The sequence below is a fragment of the Indicator indicator genome, chromosome 24 (genome assembly GCF_027791375.1).
Source record: "Indicator indicator isolate 239-I01 chromosome 24, UM_Iind_1.1, whole genome shotgun sequence".
Classification (NCBI taxonomy): Eukaryota; Metazoa; Chordata; class Aves; order Piciformes; family Indicatoridae; genus Indicator; species Indicator indicator.
The window spans coordinates 10891881-10913158 of NC_072033.1; the positions used below are offsets into that span (position 1 = coordinate 10891881).

Sequence of the window (21278 nt, forward strand, 5' to 3'; positions counted from 1 at the left end):
AATAATCTGTGCTGTGCCTGCCCACATTGGGACAGTGAGCACTGCTCACCGCCAAAATGCTTGGAACCAAATTGAGAAACATGGCTACAAGTTCATTTTCAAAGCTTATTAAATATTAAATATCTCAAGCCTCTCCTGAAAGAAACATTTATTGATATTTAGACTAGCTCATTCATGTGTGTGCATTTGATTAAGCTTAACCTCAGGGGACAGGGAGTGAGAAGCATGCATTTGGATCAGAGCACCAGTCCTAATGGAACAGAGTTTATGCAGGAAAAATCACTGCCATCACCACACTTGCCCTCAGCTAAGAAATGAGCTACTGATTGAATGTAGATGAGATTTTGGGTGTACTTCATGATGTTCCTGCAACTTTGGAGATGGGACATCTTCCTGCAGTCCCAGTGATTGCTGGTTTTCCTCTTGGTGCATTCTGCCAGTGACTGCACAATACAGAGCAGATGCCAGTCCCCATCACAAAACACACATGTATCCCTTAGCAGTAAAAAATATAACTTTACAATTTATGTTAAATTCCAGGAGCTACAGACAGAGCAAATCATAGATGGGCCACATTAATATCCATTGTCTTAGAAAGGAAAGTATCATGGACTTTGATCATGGCCTCGATCATCTTGACCTTGCATGCTTTATGTATTCATTTCAGTGAAATATTTCAAGCTGCACTCCAGTACTGCTAATTTCAGCATTTTGATCAGTCAATTGCTTGTGAAATGTCTTCATAGGTTAGGAGCCTGATGTCTAACACACAGAAAATGGTCTCTACCCCACTGCAGCCCTAAACCCAAGTTTAACCATCACAGAGGATTCACTGAGAAGCTTATCTCATATCCAGCCACACCCCACATTGCTGAAATGAGTAGAAGGTCACAGCACTTTTCAATACAGCCTCACTTCTTGTTATGGGAAAAGTCTAAGAGAATTGCAGCTTCGGGTTGTACAACTATAGACTTGATTCCTTTCTTTTCATTTACTGTTTAGCTTGCTTAATAGTGAACCTATAGAACTCTTTTAAAGGCAGCATACCTGAAGTCAGGTGTCAGTACAGGACTTAAAAAGGAAACTTCTCTACTGGTGAGGAAAAGGGCTGGTCGTGACGCCTGTGCACTGTCTGCTCTGGTCTTATGGAGCAATCTGTGGTGCAGGCCATTAGTCTCATTGGTGGTGTCTCAAGGATGGCTAAAAGCCACTTTTGTTCCAAGTGCTGGAAGACAGGCTTTCATTTAGCTCTTTCTTCCTGGAATGTGGAAGATTCAGCACATCTCAGGAACAGACGGCGCAGAGATTGTTGGAATAGCCAGGAATGGCAAAACAGATTGGAAGCAATCTCCCACACAACTTCCAGCACATATGTGCACTGGCACAGCTTAGCTCAGCTCTTAACTCACCCACCAAAATAGAACATGACCGTGCAAACAAGCTCATTCAGGTGGTGGATGCATGCAGGAAAATATTTACAGAAGCACAGAATATATCCAGTTGGAAGAGACCTCAAAGATCATTCAGTCCAACCCTTGACCCAGCACTGAAGGTCAACACTAAACCATGTCCTAAGTGCCAGCTCCACACATCACTTGAACACCGCCAGGGATGGTGACTCCACTGCCCTGGGCAGACAATTCCAATGTTTGGTAATCCTTTCAGTGAGGAAGCGTTTTTTAACATCCAGCCTACACCTCCCCTATTGCAGCTTGTAACCATTTCTTTTAATCCTGTTGCTACACCAGAAAAAGCAAGTATGTGTCAAAAAGGAAAAAAATAATAAAAGCAAAAATGGGTATTGTTAAAGGCTAAAGAGTCAAAGCCTTTGGAGATTCTAACTAGGACCACCTAGGTCTAGTCACAAAACCCAGGCCATCCCAGAGCCCCCACTCAGAGCAAAACCTGACAGTAATGTGGAAATATAACCATGCTGGGAAGAGTGAAATTCTTGGATGAGATTTTGAGGTCTTCATTCATTTTACTGGAACTTGTGCAGCATAATCTCTTTGTGACAACTTGGAATTTTATAGCTAAGGAACGTATGGGATCCAACAGAAATGTCTATTCACTGTATGATTTTGCCACTACATATGCAGAGAAGAGCATATTGCTGCTGCTGCAGAAGGAGTAACACTTTGATCACAGCAAAGGGGCTTGCCAGCTCAGTTATGAATCCACATGTACCCACCATCAGGCTACAGGTCTGTACTTTAGCACCAAACAATAATCTGTGTGCAGAGCAGCAAGTAGTTATTCAATGGCTGTCTGCATAAGAATGGCAAGTAAGCAGGCAGTTGTTTTCAACACCAATATTTTTCAGCACTTTTGCAGTGATTTGAAAGTCTACAGCTGTCTAGCAAATTGCCTCAGTCCCACAGCTAACACAGCCTAGCTCTGTACTCTGGAGAGAAAGCTGTGCTGATGTACATAATGTGAAAAATATACCAAATAATGGTGCCTATGGAACTTCAAAAATGGGGAAACAAAGGAATTAACGTTCTCTTAAAAGCACTTAGTTTTTAAATGGTTCTGATTGTAATTTCAAAGGCAGTTATGAATCTGCTGAGAAAACCAACTCTCTGCTATCATGCTGATGAGTGTTTATGCAGTCAAAGCAATCCCTATTTTTCTTCACTTTGCCACTCATTCCATCTCAAAAGACAGACCAAGAAATTCTAGTTTATCTTTTGGGCCAGGCTCTACTTTTGCAGCAGTGCAAGTCCACTGACTTCAGACAGCAGTACAAGCAGTACAAATTCAAGTCTTCACTTATTTGCATTGCTGCTTTTCAAAAGTGTATTTCCCATACTTCCTGCTCTCAGCCGATTCAGTCTACCACTTGTTGCCGTGGAAACATGCACGTCTCCCTCATCCTCCATCCAAAATGGCAGTGTTCCACTTTCCCCAGATTCCTTTTCCAGGAGTTTTTCTCTTAACTAATTCACACATCCCCAGTGCCCCAGGCCGTGATGTGTACTTGCAATATTCTACTGTGAATTATGCAAGAGGGCTCCCAACAGGTCTTGGTTCCCATTATTATGTGTTTGGAGTGCAGATAATAAGTCCTCAATGGAATTCAGTGAATTGAGAGCTGTTTGTGTCTAGAGGCAGCAGAGACATTTTGCAAGTATGATCATTTGCAATACCTGCTTTCTGCCTTACAGACTCACTGTGTTCTAGAAGGGGCTTAAGATGAAAACTGAGGGAGTAAAATAGTTGCTAGACCAAAGAGTGACACAGGGAAATGTTATTTAATTAACTTGGGTTTCTGACTGTTCAGATAGTTAATGTTTGAATTGCCTGGGTTCCTGGTACTTCTCAAGTATGCCTTGTACAACCCCAGTTAAAGACATTCCATTATTACTTAGTGTTTCAATGAATTCCCAGAAAAGATGATACTTGCAATTTTCACTTCATGTCCTCTTTTGCCTCCCTAGATATTTGCATAAGTAGACATGATGCATTAAGTGACACTTAAAAGACTATGGAGACAGGAATTCAGATACAGAAATGTGAGCATCAAAGGAGTTAGCTAGGAAGAATGATGGTTTTGTGGGCACAGAGTGGAACCAAAACTCGAGCACCTGAACTTGATCTTTACCACACTGAAAATCTTGGCATGGGTAAGTGAATCATGCTGGGGCAAGGCTTCTTGACAATGTCAAGTGAAAAGGAAAACAAAGATTCAGTACTTTACCACATCGGGGCTTCTGTAGTTCTCAGCCTGCCCTGAGGTTCTTGGGTAGTTATTTTTGAGTTGACTTGCCCAGAAACTGCAGACATAGCTAAATGCACCCCCAGTTTAGAGCCTGGTTTGTACCTCAGCCTTATGTAACAGAGCGTGAAGTTCGCAGTGCTGCTGGAGACGGAACAATACCAAGGAAACAGCACTTCAGATTTGCAGCCTAAAAGCATAAAGTGTGATGACAAGAGTTCAGCACAGAGCAAGCATAAAGGAAAATTTTACCTACTGACATAACAAAAGCTGTGCCTGGTTTTCCCAGAACAGCATGTCCATTGGAGCTTCCCCCCTGAAATGTCTCAGTGCAGCTTTGCTCATTGAAAAGGCATCTGCCCTCCAGAGAAAGGACCTTGAGAGATTCAGTGTGAAAATGGACTGAATGCACAGAACTTTGGGGACTATTTCATTTTGACCAAAAGGCAGGGGGGTACATTAGTAGCCTCAACATAGAAATTAAGTAGAGACTGAACTGAGCCCAGTTTGAAGACTAGCCTAAGTTCACCTAGAAGTTATAAAGGTTTTTTAATGAAGCTCTGACTGTTTTCAAACTCCCACTGCGTGAACTAGAATCAGGGAGCTGCCCTGATTTCAGAAGGCTGCGAAGACTTGACACAGATTTATTCCAGAGAGAAAGGAGGGGCAGGCATGAAGAGAAGAGCTGTCACCACTAATTAGCTGTGTACATTTAATGCATTTCATTCCTGCTTGGCTGGAATCATGCAGGTAACCTCACCACAGGTGCTAAAAATAACCCCAGTGAGCACAGCGTGGGCGTCTGTGGAAGCCTCAGCTCCTCACAGGAGACAGGAGCTATATATAGAGCTCCAATTTAATTCTGTGGGCGTGTGTGTAAGCCGAGGGAGTCTCCCGTTCTCCTTGCTCTGCACTAGGCAGCAAGATGAGCTGCTGGCAGCAGAGACCAGCTTGGGGGCGTGGGGGTACTGCATGTGGCTGTAGTATTTTATTAACAGCTTGCACAGTGCCCAAGCTCTTCCTAAACCTGGTGCTGTGTGAGGATTTGGGATGTTTTTTCTGTTTTGTCCCTTTTCTGTTACAGGCTCTGCTTTTCAGGCTGCATAAAAAGTAAAAAATATTGTGGAGGACACAGTGGAAAGGATGGGAAGAATGGGGGAGGTGCAAGTGATAGCTGGGGTTTTTTGGAGCTGCCTCCAGGATTCAGATCTGATAGATATTAATATTTCCTCTTCCCTTCCTTGGTGTCAGGCAGTGGCACACAGTTGGAAGCCCTGTGATGTACCTGGTGACAGACAGCAGCACTGGCTTTACAGACAAGGGGGCTGAGGTTTACAGTAACTCTCAGCAGACACCGAGACAGTCGTCAAGGACAAAAATCAGGAAGAAAGGAAGAAAACTCAAGTTTTGTTAACATCTCCAAGCAATGAGTCAGTTTAGGCTCTTGTTTACAGGGCTTTCCAGGGAGCTGCAGCTCAAATACATGTATTAGAAGAGGTTCAAGTACTGTACATGCCATACCGTGACTACCCTTCCCATTATCTTAAAAACTGAAGAGCTCTTGGGAAAGGCAGCCTTAGCTCCCATTCAGGTATTACACTTGCAAAAACAGAATGAACTTCACCAATGTGAATCTCTAATCAGCAAGTAACAAACCTAACCACTCTGAGCCTGTGATCATAACGGGCCCTCTGGACAGAAGCTCTTTAACCAGAGGTGCTTGCTTGCTTCAGTAATGAAGCACAGTGCACGCACAATTAATTATGGAGCACCCTTATCAGCTCTGGGCAAGAGCTGTGATCTGCAGCTGAACCAGAAAGAGCAATTTGCTGTCTCAGACCAGCCCACGACATGCTTGGCAAGAATTTTTGAACACACTAATTAATTTATAAAGGGTTGCACCAAGAGGACTTAGTCCTGTGTGTTCGGTTTTGATTGGAACAACATGCACCTGACTCAAAGCTGCTCACAGAGGGAGTTTCTATGCTCAGGATTCAACAGACATGTCTTATTAAAAATGTTGGGTATTATTTGTACAGACATGAAGAGGTGTCACTGCAGAGAGCAGTTACTTCTGCCTGGGGGCAAGAAAAAGTTTCACATGACTAGGACACAGCTGATGAGAGATAGTCTTCTGGGAAGACACAAACTCCTTGTGTTATAAGGTTCTATTTCTCTGGCTCCAGTACCAGGAATTCATAATCAGGCATGTTTTCCAGGCACAGCAAGGCAAGGGCGAGGGCAGGAGGTCAGTGCACAGCAGGGAAGGGGGAAGAGCAGAGCAGCAGGTGTAAACACAGAGAGGAATCCAGGGCCTTTTCTGGGACACTGAATCAATTCCTTGAATAGGTCTTCTGGCATAAGTGGCACACCTGAAACCAGAATAAAAAAATCAGGGTTCAGAAAGCTATAATGGATCACAAGAGAGCATAATTCTGTAAACAAACATGCAGGAAAACTGCTAAAGCCAGTGTAATTAAATAAGGAAAAAAAAAACATTTTTAAGAAATCATATAGTACACATGTTTTGCCCTGCCAAAATGCCTACAAATAGCAGCATGTGTTGAGGCTCAGATTCTCTCCCAGAAATCAGGCATCTACATGTGCCTGGAGATCTGGGCCCCAGCTCTGTACAGTGACAAGCAGTCATAAACCAAAATGGAAATCTGCAGGAAGCCAGTAATGCTCTGTAATGCCTTACCTTACACAGGATTATGATTCAGGTCCTTAAGCTAGTTTGGATCTGTGGTACAAGTAATTACAGAAAGAAATTACTTTAATTTAATTTGCAGAGGTTGGTCAATAGGGACCAAAGTAAGCTACTCTGGTTGTCACAACCCTTTGTGCTGCTTTATGACAAAAACAAGACCAGAACAAGGTGCTATAGCAGTTGTGAGCTACTGATAACCCAAGGGTTGAGCAGGGATTCAGGCATTCATGCTGGCAGCCCTCACCATTTGTGGGGATGGTGGCTGCATTACTGAGATTATTCAGGATGGGTTTTTTTCGGTTTAGATCTGTTAATGAAATTGAGAAAAAAATGTTTCATGCACTTAAAGCCAAGCACTTAATTCAAGATAGGATGGACAGTGGGTACCTGAAAGACTAGGAAGTGGTGTAAGCAAACTTTCATCCAGAAAGGGGTTTTGCTGCATGTTTTTCAGTTTTAACAGACTCAGTTTCAGACTTACCGCTTGAAAGCACTCCAGAACAAAGGAGAGAGGGGAGGAGTTTTGCTGTTGTGTTGCTTCTCCTGCTGGTACTCCTTTTAAACTTAACCAAATCTGTATGCAGACTGGATATAAATGTGTTTCACCGTAACTGTTGTTGTGAGTTGCCTGCAGAATGCCCAAGTGGACAAAATTCACTTCGCCCACAAAATCTGTAGTGTGGCTTTCATTTCAGGGAAGGGAAGAGAGAAAGCTTCCTTACTGTGCAGTGTGACATTTGCACACACCATACTGGAGGGCATATGGCTGGTACCACTGCCGTACGTTATCGCTGATTTATGGGGCAGTGCTGTCAGATGAGTCATCTGCACCTTTGCATGAGGAATTCGAGCATATTTTTGGACTCTCTTCCAAGAACTGGCTCACCACATGTGATCCAAGGAAACTGCAATTCATACAGTGCAGTTGCTGGCCCTTCAAATACTAGAATTACTAGAGTTTCCTCCTCCTGCAGCTCTAAGCACAACTTCTTTAGCTTGGCTCATTCAAGATCTTCATTCCCCTCATGAATCAGAGGCTTGGGCTTGCTGCTTTCATACACAAAAACTGGGTCAGCCTAGTGCAGTTTCTACCTTTTTGAAATAACCTTTGAGAAGGTGAATGGGGTGAAAAATGAAAGAAATAAATATTTAGAATATAGGGGGGGGGGAGCAGGGGTGGGGCACAGAAGGATAGAAACCAATCAGAACAGAAGGTCCTTGTTTTTAATTAAGCACTACTTAATAAATATTGTACAGTTGTATTATTTATTAAAATGTAGTTCTAGCTGAATCTTTTTGATTCCATTGCCTGTCCCCTGGCAAGCTGCAGGTCTGGGGAGGGAGGGTGTTCTTGTTTGCTTGTATAGCTTGGGAGCTACTTGGGTGAAACAGAGCACTGAAAGTTTCCTTCAGTATCTGTTTTTAAGGATAATTAGCTCATCCAAGTGGTCAGCATTATTTTCTTGACCTCTCCAGACTCTGGAGAGAGTTTTTTTTTCCCCAGGGGAGCACTCTCCCTTCATGTATTTTCTTTAGCTGTTGCATGTAACACACCAAAAGACAAATAAGGGCTCCCACATTTATCAATCCAAGGTGAAGTATTTATCCAGTGAAATGAAAAAGAAATAGGCAAGACCTTTGGAGCCTCAGGACCTCCTTCTGTTTTAAAGTCCACTTATGCAGAGGACTGTATCAAGGTAACTAGGAAGACACACCTGCTTGAAAACTCAGCATGTTGGTAAAATCTGGATCTTAAACTGCATTAGAAAGAAGTCACTTCTATCTAGTTAGTCCCTTGCTGTACAAAGATGTGACAGTTATTTTGTTAAAACTATACAAAATAAAACTTGCTCAAGAGACAAACACCAGAATGAAAACCTGAGTGCCTAGCTGCTGAAGAAAAGCCCTCAAAAATCATGGGTGCATGGCTCACAGATGAACAGCCATTGTCATTTGCTTGAGATGATCATATTCATTAAGCAAATTAAATTTGGAATGAATACTTCATTAGTTTTTCAGAAATCATGTTAAAAAAAATATTAAAAGCCAGGATCTCACAACAGTCTCTCCAGCTAACAGCTGGTCTATTGCAAAGAGATCAGGCTAATTGTAGGTGTCTGCAACAGCCATATTCTAGCCAGGCTCCACTGCAGCCTTATTATTGTAATTAACACAGGGAGTGGCTGCAGTACTTGCAAATGGCACCCACAGGGGGAAAAACCTCCTTCTCAAGAAAAGGTTAAACAAACCAGTACTAATGTGGTAAGGAGAGTTATATTTATAGGCATTATGCCACTGAGTTTAAAAAGTTTTTGCAGTCTGTTTACAACATAAAGGAAGAAGATAATAGAGAAAGACAGCTCTGTGAAAATACCAAAGATGATCAGAGCAGGAAGCTTGAGCTTAGCAAGGACTTCATGATGGACTAGAAACCCAGCACTTAAATGTAGCACATGAGAGACTTGCTGTGCACCAGCAGCAACACAAAAAACATGCTTCAAAAGCCTAGAAAATGACTGTATGTTGGAGGTCACTAGCCTCTAGTCAAGGCCTGTTCTAACTCTGATAAAGTCACTGTCACTTTACCTTGCTCTGCTTAGCTTAGCCCTCTTCTAGCAGTCACTCAGCAGACAGACAGCAACTCCAAGGAGACGTGGATGTGGTAAAATAGAATCCTTTCCCAAGAGCACAGAGACCTCACACAGGTTTAGTGTCACAGCCTTGCACTTTGACAGTAGAAGACAGCACATGTTGTATCACAACAAATCATAGCAGTAATGTCAAAGCTGAATGTTCAGGTCAACGAGAAATGCTAAATAATTAAATTCTTCCATGTTATTCAGCTGAGCAATCCAGATAACCAAAAGCTTAGAATGTTCTGTCCTGACTGAAATCAGCCAGCAAGCTCTTATTGGATTTATACTACCTTAGCTGAACACAGGATCCTACACAGAACTAGGTAGGGTCCCAAAAAGCTTTGGGGAATAGCAGACAATGCAGGGATGCCATTTCTCCATTCGAATCCTCTCTGCATTTTCATGTAAGTTAGCCTGTCTGTAATGCTCAGCACCATGCTTTGTGGCACCAAGTGACAAATCACACTCCTTACCTAGCTCCATTTAGAAATACAGGAAAACAGAGTCACTGAAACACCATTTGCAGTGGGAAAGTGAATCCCCTGGAGATCTCCCAGTCTGATTTTCCAGACAAAACACTTTGCCATGTTTTCCTATCCTGTACAATAGAGATAGCCATACAGACCAACTTTGCACTGTGAGATCTGCTGGTGGAGTAACTACAGAATTATTCCTGTTGTTGTGACCAGGGGACTCACACCCCTACAGAGTGTTTGGGCCATCTCTTTGCGTTGTAGAAGTCCTCATTCCTTCTGTGTGCTGATAGTAGGAACACTGTTTGCAATGACAATCAGCTGATAACTTAAAAAAAAAAAAAAATTTTTTTTTAAAAAAGCAAAATGTTATAAAATAAATGGGAATGCAGGAAAGAAGCAGGATTCAGACCACACTGTGGGCAAAGGCTGTGTGGCTCTGGCCAGCCTTGGTTAACGCTGTGCTGATGGCAAGCTGTTGGTCTAGCTCTGTGCTGAAGAACGCTGGGCTAACAATAGTGTGCACGAGAGAAACAGAAAATAGTACACCAGATGGTGATGTGCTAGCTGAAGGGAGGGATATCCCATCCTTTTGGAGATGCTGTGTGGGCAAGTGACAGGCGAGAACTAGAAAGTACTAATGTTGCCAGGGAGAGTGTTCCCAGAGAGATTCCTGTGATTTGGTGGCAGGGGTACAGTTACACATATGGTCCCAGCAGGGACTGTCTATCCCAGAAGCATTTGTAACTTTAGGAATCACTACCGCTTAGTGTTGTTTTTTTCTTTTCCTCTGGGGATTGCACAAAGCCAAGAGAGCACTGCCTTTGCCTTGATTTACTTCAGTAATTAAGAAAGCTGTCCCTTGGCGTAGAGTTTGCAAGGTACAACAGCATGCCCTCTCCTGGCAGGGTGTGAAGCTGCTGGGTTAGTAGGCTGACACAGTTTGATACCACTAAGCTCTGGGGTAAATCCTTGCTGTTGTTTTATGTAGTATCTTGCAATGGCAAATGTGGCTGCAGATATTTATTTGCCACTTCACAGAGTGTGCAGATTTCCAAAGGGCCCTTTGTATACAAACAGAGGTTAGAGGGAAGAGAGAAGTGTGTTCTCCAGAGCTCACACTGCATGGGGAAGTTTTCAGCAGCTTGTATCCATGGCAAGAACAGCCATTCTAGTAATTTTGCATTAAACTGTGGTGTGGGTGGAGGAGAATTTACAAACAGTCAGCAGAGGCAGGCTGACAAGCTATACATACCAATATCTCTTTGTCTGCTCTGCAAATCCAAAGCTGTGGTTTCTTCCAGTGACCCAAATCCCACAGTTGCACATTGTAGCGGCATCTGTTGGTAGGAACAACTGTTTGTAGGTTAAGTGGACAATATTGCAGGGTCTTAACACTAGCTGTGCAACAGTGAGCAGCCAAGATGAATTCAGGACATTCTGGGACAATTCCATACATATACAGTATCCCTGTTTGATGGAGTCTGAAACATAGCTAGTGCTACAGTCCAAACTGACATGTCTTTCTGTCCTCCTGTCCCTGTTCTCTCTGACTGTACTGGCTAAAACTGCATCCCTTAGTGCCCAGGAAGTTGAGTCATGAGCCTGCAGACACTTATTTTTATAGGGCTCATGGGTTGCTGACAAGCCAGCCTCAGTCACCCTAGATGAGATCAAGCACTATATTAGGCATATTTTATACAGTGAAGTTAAACCCCAACTTTTCTTTTCTTTTTTTTCCCCCTTTTCTCTGTTTCTTTTTGTCCATATCATTACCCAGTAAGCACCCAGGAGTATTGGGAGGTGTTGGGAGTCTCAGTGAAGTGACAGTCCCCACCATTAGGCTAAGATATGCTTCTTGTCTACTAATGACTGACTTGCAGCCTCCTACTGCTGCTTCAAGCAGTTGCTGTCAGAGTTGATTTTAATATCACTTCAGCAGTGGCAGATGTCTTTATTTAAAATAATACAATGGCAATACATACATAATGGGATAGAATTAAAACCCTGGGATTTATAGGATTGCTTGTGTTTGCTTGTCCTGAAGAATCAAACACACAATGTTCTCAATCTGCCCAAATCTGAGATGTGTAAAATTGCCCTTTTTTTTTTTTTCTGTGCTCAAATTTTACTTCTGCCTCAGAGAGAGAGAGAGAAAATTAATAAAAAATTCTATTGGTTTGCAATGAAATATTATTCACTATTTTCAGTGACCTGCACAGTGTGACCCAGATGATAACCAGCATGTGGTTTCAGTAGGAAGACCCTTCAACATACATTTATATACACAGCCTTGAGCCCTCACCAGACTTCAGCAGAGGAGCAGCACTGGAAGTCTGCACCACTTGTACTCTTATTTGGAGAGGATGTTCTTTCAGCAGTTTTTCTGACTGAGCTATTTTTAACTTGAATGTATTCCCCAAGCCAGTTCTTTGCCCAGCTGCAAGGCAAAGCAGAAGCAAGAGCAAGTGGTAGCACTGCTCATGCTGACATTGCTACCAAAAGCAACGCTGATCAAACTACAGACTTTGAGCACGTCTGACTAATCAGTTGTACTTTTGTCACCCTGATGATTAAATATTGTAATTCTATTACAAACAAAACAGATCCATTGTCTAGCAGCTCTGCTAAACTGCAGAGTGGGGGAGCAGATGGATGGGAGAGGAGAAAGCTCCTGTTCCAAAATAAGCAGTTATTACACTACACCCCAGTGTAGGTGGGTTACTTCTTGTATATTAACCATTAGCTCAGCTAAAAATGACAACGCATATGTAATGTTGGTCTTGCAATGTGCCACAACATCCTTCTAAAAGTCTTCAACTGCATGTTGAGAGAGGTCTGAAAGCAAGAGCTTCCTGAAGGTGATGGAAGAATGCTCATCACCTTCACTGAGCTTTGCATCAGGCCTTTGAACTGAGAGCCAGGCTCTGCTTTCCAGCTGTCTGGCCTTTCTTCCTCACACAGTGAGAAAACTACGAAACCAAAGGTCAAATGGAGTGGGACTTTCACAGGTGGTGAAAAGAGTGATTACTGTAAAGCCTTCTCCATTTGAATCCTCTCACATAATTAGCTCCTGGCTCTGTTGGTGTATTTCAGCCCACAGAGTGCTTATCACTTACAGGACACAATAAGAAGCCTGTCACAAGGATGGAGGTTGTTCAGGGACAGAGGGTTATCATACAGGGGTCATCCTGGGCAAGTATTTAGGGTTTTTTTCCAACTGAAATCTGAACTCCATATTGCAGGGCTTATATCACAAAAATTATAACGGTGGACAACAGTAATTGCCTGGGAGATGAGTGACAACATAATTAACTGAATGCTTTCTGATTTGCAGCCTTGAAAATCCAGACAGAACTAAAGGCCAAACAAAGGAATCAGATAGGTAATTAAGGCAATGTATTTGGCCTCTGCATTTATTCAGTGTCTTCTACTGGACATGCAAAGGCAGGTTTTGTATTGGGATGCAAAAAATAGTTTGTGAAGGAACATAGACACAAATATGGGGCCATTTTAAATCAGTAATGTTTTTGTACGCAACTCTCAGAATCTACCCTACCCTTTTCACACTGCTCTGTAGCCTCCCACTATCAGAGAATGGCAGAGAGCCTATCGCGTTATGGGAAATGCTGGCACATCACCCAGCTACCACTTTTTACACGCTCCAGAATTACCTTGGGGTAAAAACAAGCTTGTGTCTCAGTGTCTGCCTTCTAATTTTGTACAGACAGTAGAAGGCAAGTCCCTCCTACCAAAGATTTACTACTACCCATAACTGTATATTGAAAGCAGTACTGCACTGCCACAGAGCAGTGTGTGGGTGACTCAAAGCTCTGGCACACATCCTCTTCACAGCTACTTATACGAAGGATGAAAATAAACTTCTTGTTGAATTGAACATGATGTTCTGGTAACAGAGATGCCAATTTAAGTGGCAGAGCCTTTACCTCCTGATGGGTAGTAGACTCTAGCTGCTTTATGGGGAACAAGCACAAGGCACACCCATTTCTCCTCCCTTTGCCTGGATTGGAGCTCTCCTGTGAGAGGGATCCTCCCCATCACCTCCCTTCCCAACTCTATCTGCAAAGCCACCTGTCACAAGAGACAATCAATGCAATTGCTGCTGGCTACAGCACACTTACTGAAGGCTGGATTGATTGCTCACTTGTCAGCCCAGAGTCCACAGGCATATGCACGTGTCCCTGCACCCCTGCTTTTGTAGAAGCTTATTAGAATCACATGGATCTAACTTAGACCAGAACCAGGACTCAGAAGTATGTAGTATGTCTTTTGTCTTCAGCTACAAATCCAAAAGAAATCCAATTTTATGAAAATCATACATACAGTTACTATGAGACAGACTTTATGCAAAAGCATATTTGGGAAAGAAAGGAACGCATTTTGGGGACAGATAAGAAACCCCACAAACCAAGAACACAAAATTTTATGCACTGGATTCCACTGAATGCTTGCTAGGGTTTGCTAGGCAGATGAGACTGCATAATAAGAGAAGCCAGAAAGGAAGGACTGTTTGAGGTATGGGAAATCAGCACAGACCCAAGCACTTTGAGGTGGGCTGTACCTATTCCAAATCTGTCTCTCATCAGCTATTCTGTGCCCATACCTGCCAGCTTGTGGCTTTGCTGAGATGCATTTCCCACAATGGACAAAGCAGACACTGCTGAGGTTAACTCTGAGGACAGAGAACTTGGCAGCTTCTCCTGCTTGTAGGACATGTTGATGCATTGCCCATCTGATAGCATACCCTGGGATCCTAGTGACATGCAAATCCTCAGACTGCTGAAGATTCAGTCACCTGTAACAGATAATACTATCAACCCTGGTGTGATGCTGGTACCAGTACATTCATTTCCTTGAATGTGAAGAAAACAATCTGACTGTGCAAAGTAAATATTGATCTATTGATCAGCAGTGACAGGAACATGTGAGAGTCACTGGGCTCATGAACATGTGACTTTGCTCCAAAGGGGAGTAGCAATTAGAGGTTTTCCCCTTGAAGCCAAACTCCAGCATCTGTGCTTGTGCATGTGTCAAACGTTAATTAATAGGTCCTCAAACCAGACACTTGCAGTGGAGGGCTGCAGCCCACTCCAGCAGCCCAGCCATCAGAGACCTCCCCACCCATCAGGCTGGTATGGGCAGGACTCGTTATCTCCCCGGGCAGCCTGCTTGGCTACAATTAGACACTGCACAAGTACGTCAAGGGAAACAGCCAGACACATGGAGATTTACTACTCCCCTCAGAGCCAGCATGGACATCATTGCATTTCCATGTGCACATTTCATGGAAAAAACCAAGTATCTCCAGGCCATGTGCAGACTCTCTGTGCCCAGGGTACTTTGAGACCAAGAATGCACATGGCCTGCAGGATGTTCTCGGGGTGAGCCACAAGTGACTGAGCTAACCTGCAATGAGAGGAGCACTTCCCACCCTCAGCAGTAACACTGCAGAGGCAAAGTCTTTGGCTTTGAGAGATGGCAACATACATATTTATCCACTTACCTTTCTGAGGCCAAATCACTGGAGAAAACATCCTAAAGATAATCTGAAAATACTCCCAGAACTCTCCCCAAATCTCAGACAGCTGAAGAACACCAGGTGCTTGAAAATTTATTGCTTGCTTTTGCACAGAATAGCAATAACACAAAACTTTGTTATTTTTCTGAACTTAAGAAGTAGCTGTCTATGTAGTGTTGCGTGCCCCTGGCCCACCCTGGTAACTGCTTTAGCATTATTCAGATTTTGGTCTGGAACATCACTGACATGTGTACAGTGAACTGTCTGAACTGTATCTGAACATTATTTACAGGGACATGACATTGGTGCCTCCAGTTCTGCACAGTTTTCCTGAGGCAGCTGCAGTCACCTTGACTGAGGCACTGCCAGTTCAGCTCTGGCATCCCTTGATTTAAGCTAATGGGGAAGCAAATTCCAGGAGTGGATCAGTGGCGGTCTGTGTATTTATAAAAGCCAAAAGGAAAACGAGGTTTTACATATTGTACCTGCATATTTTAACTATATGTACAAAAATTTAAAAAAAAGAAGAAAACAAAGAGCCTTCATATACATAGGCACTGCTTTTATCATTTCTGTTAGGCTTTTAATCCCCCAGTTTAAAAGGGGCTTCTGTACACGTTCTGGGAGAATCTATAAATCTCTTATTGAAGGGCTGTAATTAAGAATGGCTAGAGAGAGAGGCATGTGAGCAGCAGGTGGGGTGGACCTTTCATCTGCAGATAAGCTCTCTGAGTAAGTCATTCTCCCCTGACTTATGTTATAAAACACACATTAATCTCTTTCAAACAAAACCTAGCCAGAGTTGTATAATTTCTGAGTCAATACAGGGAAATGAGGGAGGAGAGAGGAGTCCAAGGGTAACAGGAATTGAAAATACATGGTTAAAGCCTTTAGCAGGGTATTTCAGCATCATTCCTGTTTCAGTTTGGATTATTCCACTGCTGACCATTACTCCAAAGAGAAATCCAGAGACCAGGAGAAATACTTCAGGTGATATGATATTAGGTAGAAAGCATGAGAGGCTGTAGGCTGAAGAGTTTCTCATCTTAAGTTTTCTGTGGGTGTAAATCTGGTACAGTAGTTGTGATGCTTTCCTGTTGCCAGAGATGACAGCTTTCCCAGTGATCTCAGGGAAATTAGTTTAAGAAGGATAAGGAGTTGCAATCATATTTTGGGCTGCTATTCTGATAACATATGAATAGAGAACTGATTTTGAAGGTATATTTGGCAAGGCTTAAAAAGCAAGGAGAAATGAGAATCAGTTACTTTTACCAGTTCCATTGCAGCCTGTTAACAATTACTTCATTATTTTTGTCTCTTTTGTATTTGATAAGATGTAGATCTTGTTCTTGCATCACTTGATAATCATTCCTTTATTCCCTATACACAATAAAGGGATAACTACTGCAGCAGTGGTTTGCAGTGTGGTCTCTGCTCTGAGTATTTCTTTGTCTCTGTAACTTCATCTCTGGCTTGGCAACATCTGCTGGAAAGGAGACGATGAGAATCCTTAACGCTGCCAGAAGGCAAGCCAGAAATCATCGTAAACTCTTTCCGATCTGCTTGCTAGATGATTACTTGAAAGCAAGCAAATGCAGTGTGTGTGTGTGTGTGTGTGTGTGTGTGTGCCTAGGGGAGGGGTTCAGTTACCTGAGATTCTCTGCAGACGTTAGCAGTGTCTCCTGGGGAAGTCTCATTTAGTATGCAGAATAAAATCACTGTGGCACTGATCATATGATTTGAAGACTCAATCCTGAAGCAGCACTACTGAAAAGGGGAGGTGAAACTGCACAAGACACTCCGTTCAGACAGCATGAGGCTGTGAGCAGCACACGAATTTTATTCAGCAGGCAGGAGAAGAGCTGCTGGATTGGTCTGCTAGATATGTAGTCAGGAAACCACGGGAAAGCTTTTTTCCTGGCAAGTCTGCGTTTTGTCAGGGTGCACCATCAGTGTTACTAGAGAAAAGGAAGCTGGCTGCTGCGTGACATTAAAAGGTAGAGACTGATAGCTACAAAAGAAACTGATTTGATAACCACCTTAAATACCCTCTCAAGAGTGAATTTAACCATTGGAGAGCACTGGTTCCAACTGACAGTCTGGAAAGCATGGTGAAAAGGATGCACAATCTGCAGAAGTGTTTCACGGACAGCAGAGCAAACTAGAGAACTTCTACCTGCATTGCTGACTTTTGGGAAAAATAATATAAGGAAGCATCCTGGTGCCAGGATTCCTGTATATTTTTCTTCCTGAGTTTTGGAGAGGGAGTGTGTAGTCCCCTCCCTGAGGAAAACACCAACCAGAACTCAGAATACTGCAGACTTTCCAAGGAACAGGCATGGTACAAAATGTGATTTTGGTGTTTTTCCGCAGGCGACTCAGCCAAAGACCTGCTGTTGAGGAGCTAGAAAGAAGAAATATCCTTAAACGTGAGTATTTTCTGTGTGTTTGGTGAAACCAGTGATTGCATTTCTAGAACATAATATTTTTAGATAAATCAATTACTTGGGATTATTTTCTGTACCTAACACTTTCTTACATCTCATGGGTTTGAAATCCTGCAGGAAGCAGAATTTACAACTTGATAAAGGTAAGCAATTTAGTAGAGAAAAGAATGACTTGTTCAGATTTAGGCTTTCCAATAATTACCATTCTGATTACACTGGTATGGATGTCTAGGAACACAATCTTAGTGTCACACAGTGCAATGACAATTGGACTGTCATTTGTCTTGGCAAACTGGACACTGAAGACCACCAAGGCTAAAATGCATAGAGAAAGGATCTTGCAGAGGAGTGATTCTTCAAGCAAGTTCTGACAAATTAGAGTTGTTAGGGGCCTGTTATAGAGGCTGCCCCATGCAAATGTTCTCAACATCTCTCACGTAAACCAGAGGCAGAAACTTGCAAGTCTGCCCAAGTATTGGTGTTCTGACCTGGGGATCAAACAAGTGATGAACATAATCCCTTTCCCTACAATTGCTGGGAATCCTCTGAGTTAGGGTCTCAGACAGCAGAAAAAGGGAGGCCATTTGCTCAAAGTATTCTGCTGTCGGTATTTTCATTGTCTGTTTAGTGTTGAAAGACAGAAACCAGAATGATGTGAACAATAGTTTGTTTCTCATTAAACAAGCATAAAATATAAAGCCACAGAAGCTTATGTCATACAAGCAATGCTGCCTATGCTATTTAATTTATCTTTAGTTATTAATGTGGTTGCAGTTCGCTAGGGAAAAAAGTTATCTCCAGTTCATTACCTACAATTTAATGTCTCCAAGCTTTCTTATTAGTTGATAGAAAAAACCTTGTGGTCTTGCCCTTGAAATTATTGGGGATTTCATTTCAAGTTTTAACACAAAAGGATTCCACTTATATTTATCAGTCATTTTAGTCCTGTTCCAATGCATACATCACATATGGTAAAATTAGATATATCTAACACGTGCAGAGCAAAACGAGAAGCAGGATATGTTCTTTGCAAATGTGACTGTCTGAACTTGGCCTAACCTCACCAGTTGCCTAGCACAACAGACAAGGAAAAGCAGTAACCTGAGATTCTGAAATATGTGGGGCCAGATTTTCAAGAGTTAGTGCCTTAAGAGCTCTGAAAAGCTGTTCCTTTGGGTTTTTTTCTGGCTAAGGAAGCTGATCTCTACTGAAAAAAATCTGTTCCTTTATGTTTACTTTTTGAAGTGTACTGGTTACATCCTTAATCTGGGTTAAACTGACCAGCTTTAATAATAAAAAGTTTGAATACATTCATATAATGAGCTTAGAGAGAGATAAAGCAGAAAGAAGATAAAGCAGAATTAAAGATATTTCCTGAATGCCAGCTAAACATACTGGTCTAGATTTGTATCTCATTTAAAGAGCTCCCAGCATGGAGCAAATTTATTGACTTCAGCTCAGTTGCTTAGGCTTTACACAGGTTCAGCTGAGATCAGAACCACTTCTATTTTATTTACCTTTTCCATTACATGAAAAGCTATATGTCTTGTGCCAAGCTGAGGTCATCACTTAGCTGTGCCAGTTGTAAAAGGGTGGACAGATGCAACAACTCTAGTCTCAGCTGTGAGTGAATTTAGAAATTATTAAAGTCTCCTTTTATTAACAGGGCCATGAACATTTTCATTAGGGAATTTAAAAATCACCTGGATTGGGTCTGACATGCAAAGCTGTAGCTGTGCAAATGCCCTTCAGTGAAATCACTACAACCTCCCTTAGGTTGTAAGGCTTTGTACAGTTGCATCAGAAGTTTCCTGCTATCTTTGATGTTCCTCATACATACAGCTAAGGGAAGCAGTCCTACCCCCAATGCTGTGTTACGGACCAGTAAGTTGTATTTGTACAACTCTATCAAAATGAGAAGCATATTGCAAGTGCCTAAGTGCAACTACTATGTTATTTTAAAACAAATCTTGGTAAGATGAAAAAAAAAAACAAAAAAGGACAACTTCTTACCTCCCTTAGGGTGATGTTTCTGAGATATAAAACTAAGAAAATGCAAACTTAAAGCGGACATTTTCATAGAATGTTGTTGATCTAAGTCATTTAACTGTGGAAACACTGCTGGTTTACCAGGAAGGATGAACTAAAATTGTGACCCAGGCATTCACATGTCCTTCCTGTATTCAGCAGAAAGCTGCTGCTCCCATTCAAGAAAGCAGTCTTTCTTAAAGCACCCTGCTTTAAGAGTACAGTCCCTGCTTCTTTCTGAACACAGTTGTTCTAGTGTCATGCACAGTGGAGAGCTCCCTGAAGAACTCAGAGAGCAGCAAAATGAATTACAGTATTGCACATGCTACTTCATAATTGGGAGTGTCTCTCCACTGAGATTTATGAAGCCAGCCCTCACTAATGAATGGATCTAAGTGCAGACACAGGGATGTTGCTGGGAGAAATCTCTCTGGTTGGTCTGTAATAATGCCTGAGTTTTACAGCACCCTTGCTAGCATTTCCTAGCGTAGCTTGGTTCCTTTTTTCTAAAAGAAATCCTTTATTTCTTCAAGCTGGAAATAAGCACTGAAGCTGAGTAAATATCTTACAGAAATGGGTAATGATACACATTCAGTACATTTGGAAAAGTGTTTTTTATCAGAAATGTGTGTTTGGGGCTTTGCTTTAGGAATTCTCTCAGTTCATATCACAGTCATACCCTCAAAAGGCACTATGCCACAGAAAATTCTTTTATTAAAAACATGCAGATAGGAGTATCTAAAGGGGTGAATTAAAACTGAATGAAGCATTAGTAACTTCCCATAGGTATCTCCACACCTTAGAACACTGCTTTTTAAAGCCTGTTCTTTTTAAGCATTCCAGTTTTAAATAGCTGCTCATCCCTGACAGCACTAAATTTAGCTGTCCTGTTCTCTGTTGCCTTGCCACCAAACTGTAATATAGCACACTAGAGCATTTTAGATTAATTTGATTTACATTTCTACTATAACCAGTTGTAGCTACCCACAACTCTGTATTTTAAATTATGCATTTCAGTGTAATCTAATGAGCATAAAAATAAAGGAGAAGAATGCTACGTTACTAAAAATAGCATCTGGGAAACCCATCTGCAGTGCTAGTACTTTTTTTTGAGGCATATTAAAAATCAAGTGTGTGCTTCAACACTGGAAATACTTCATGCAAATGATGTAATAAAAATTCACAGTAGTACCTAGAGGAATCTCAGAATGGTTAAACATTTTTCTCTAGGTCTCAAGCTTTGTTCAGATCATAGGCTCATGCCTTAATTTAGTAACAGATAGTACTAGAAATAGCAACACCATTAACTGGTTTCCCAAGGCAAAGGCTGCATTTCACACAGTGTTACAGCACTCAGGCTATTTTTAGCCCCAGTGTGTAGGAGTTATCACGGCTTGAATGTCAATAGGCACAACACACAGGAAAGCTGCTCAGGTTAGAACAGAACACTACAAGAGAAAACCCCATGAGGATGAAGAGGTTCTAATGTCAGAAGCATAGCATGAACAGCAGAAGAAAAAAAGCCATCCAAGCCAGAGATAACTGCTGTGACTGTGTGACCATCTAAAGGTGCAGCCTGAGAATAAGGTTATGCAGGAAAGACCATAGTTTCCCTGGAGCAGCTGCAGTAAGTCTTTCCAGCAGCTAAACAGCAATAAATGGCTCCAGCAATATGCAGAAATAAAAATGGTGATTAACTATGGAATATTTTTATTTTCCTTCTAAAA

The 21278-nt window shown here is 42.1% G+C and overlaps 1 protein-coding gene across 1 annotated transcript in view; it reads left to right on the top strand.

The window, feature by feature from the left end:
* PHACTR3 (phosphatase and actin regulator 3) overlaps positions 1-21278 on the top strand; it is a 107661-nt gene that overhangs the window by 82284 nt on the left and 4099 nt on the right. The window contains exon 9 of the mRNA XM_054391739.1: positions 17450-17505. Within this exon, the coding sequence (XP_054247714.1) occupies positions 17450-17505 (56 nt within the window). The remainder of the gene's footprint in view (positions 1-17449; positions 17506-21278) is intronic.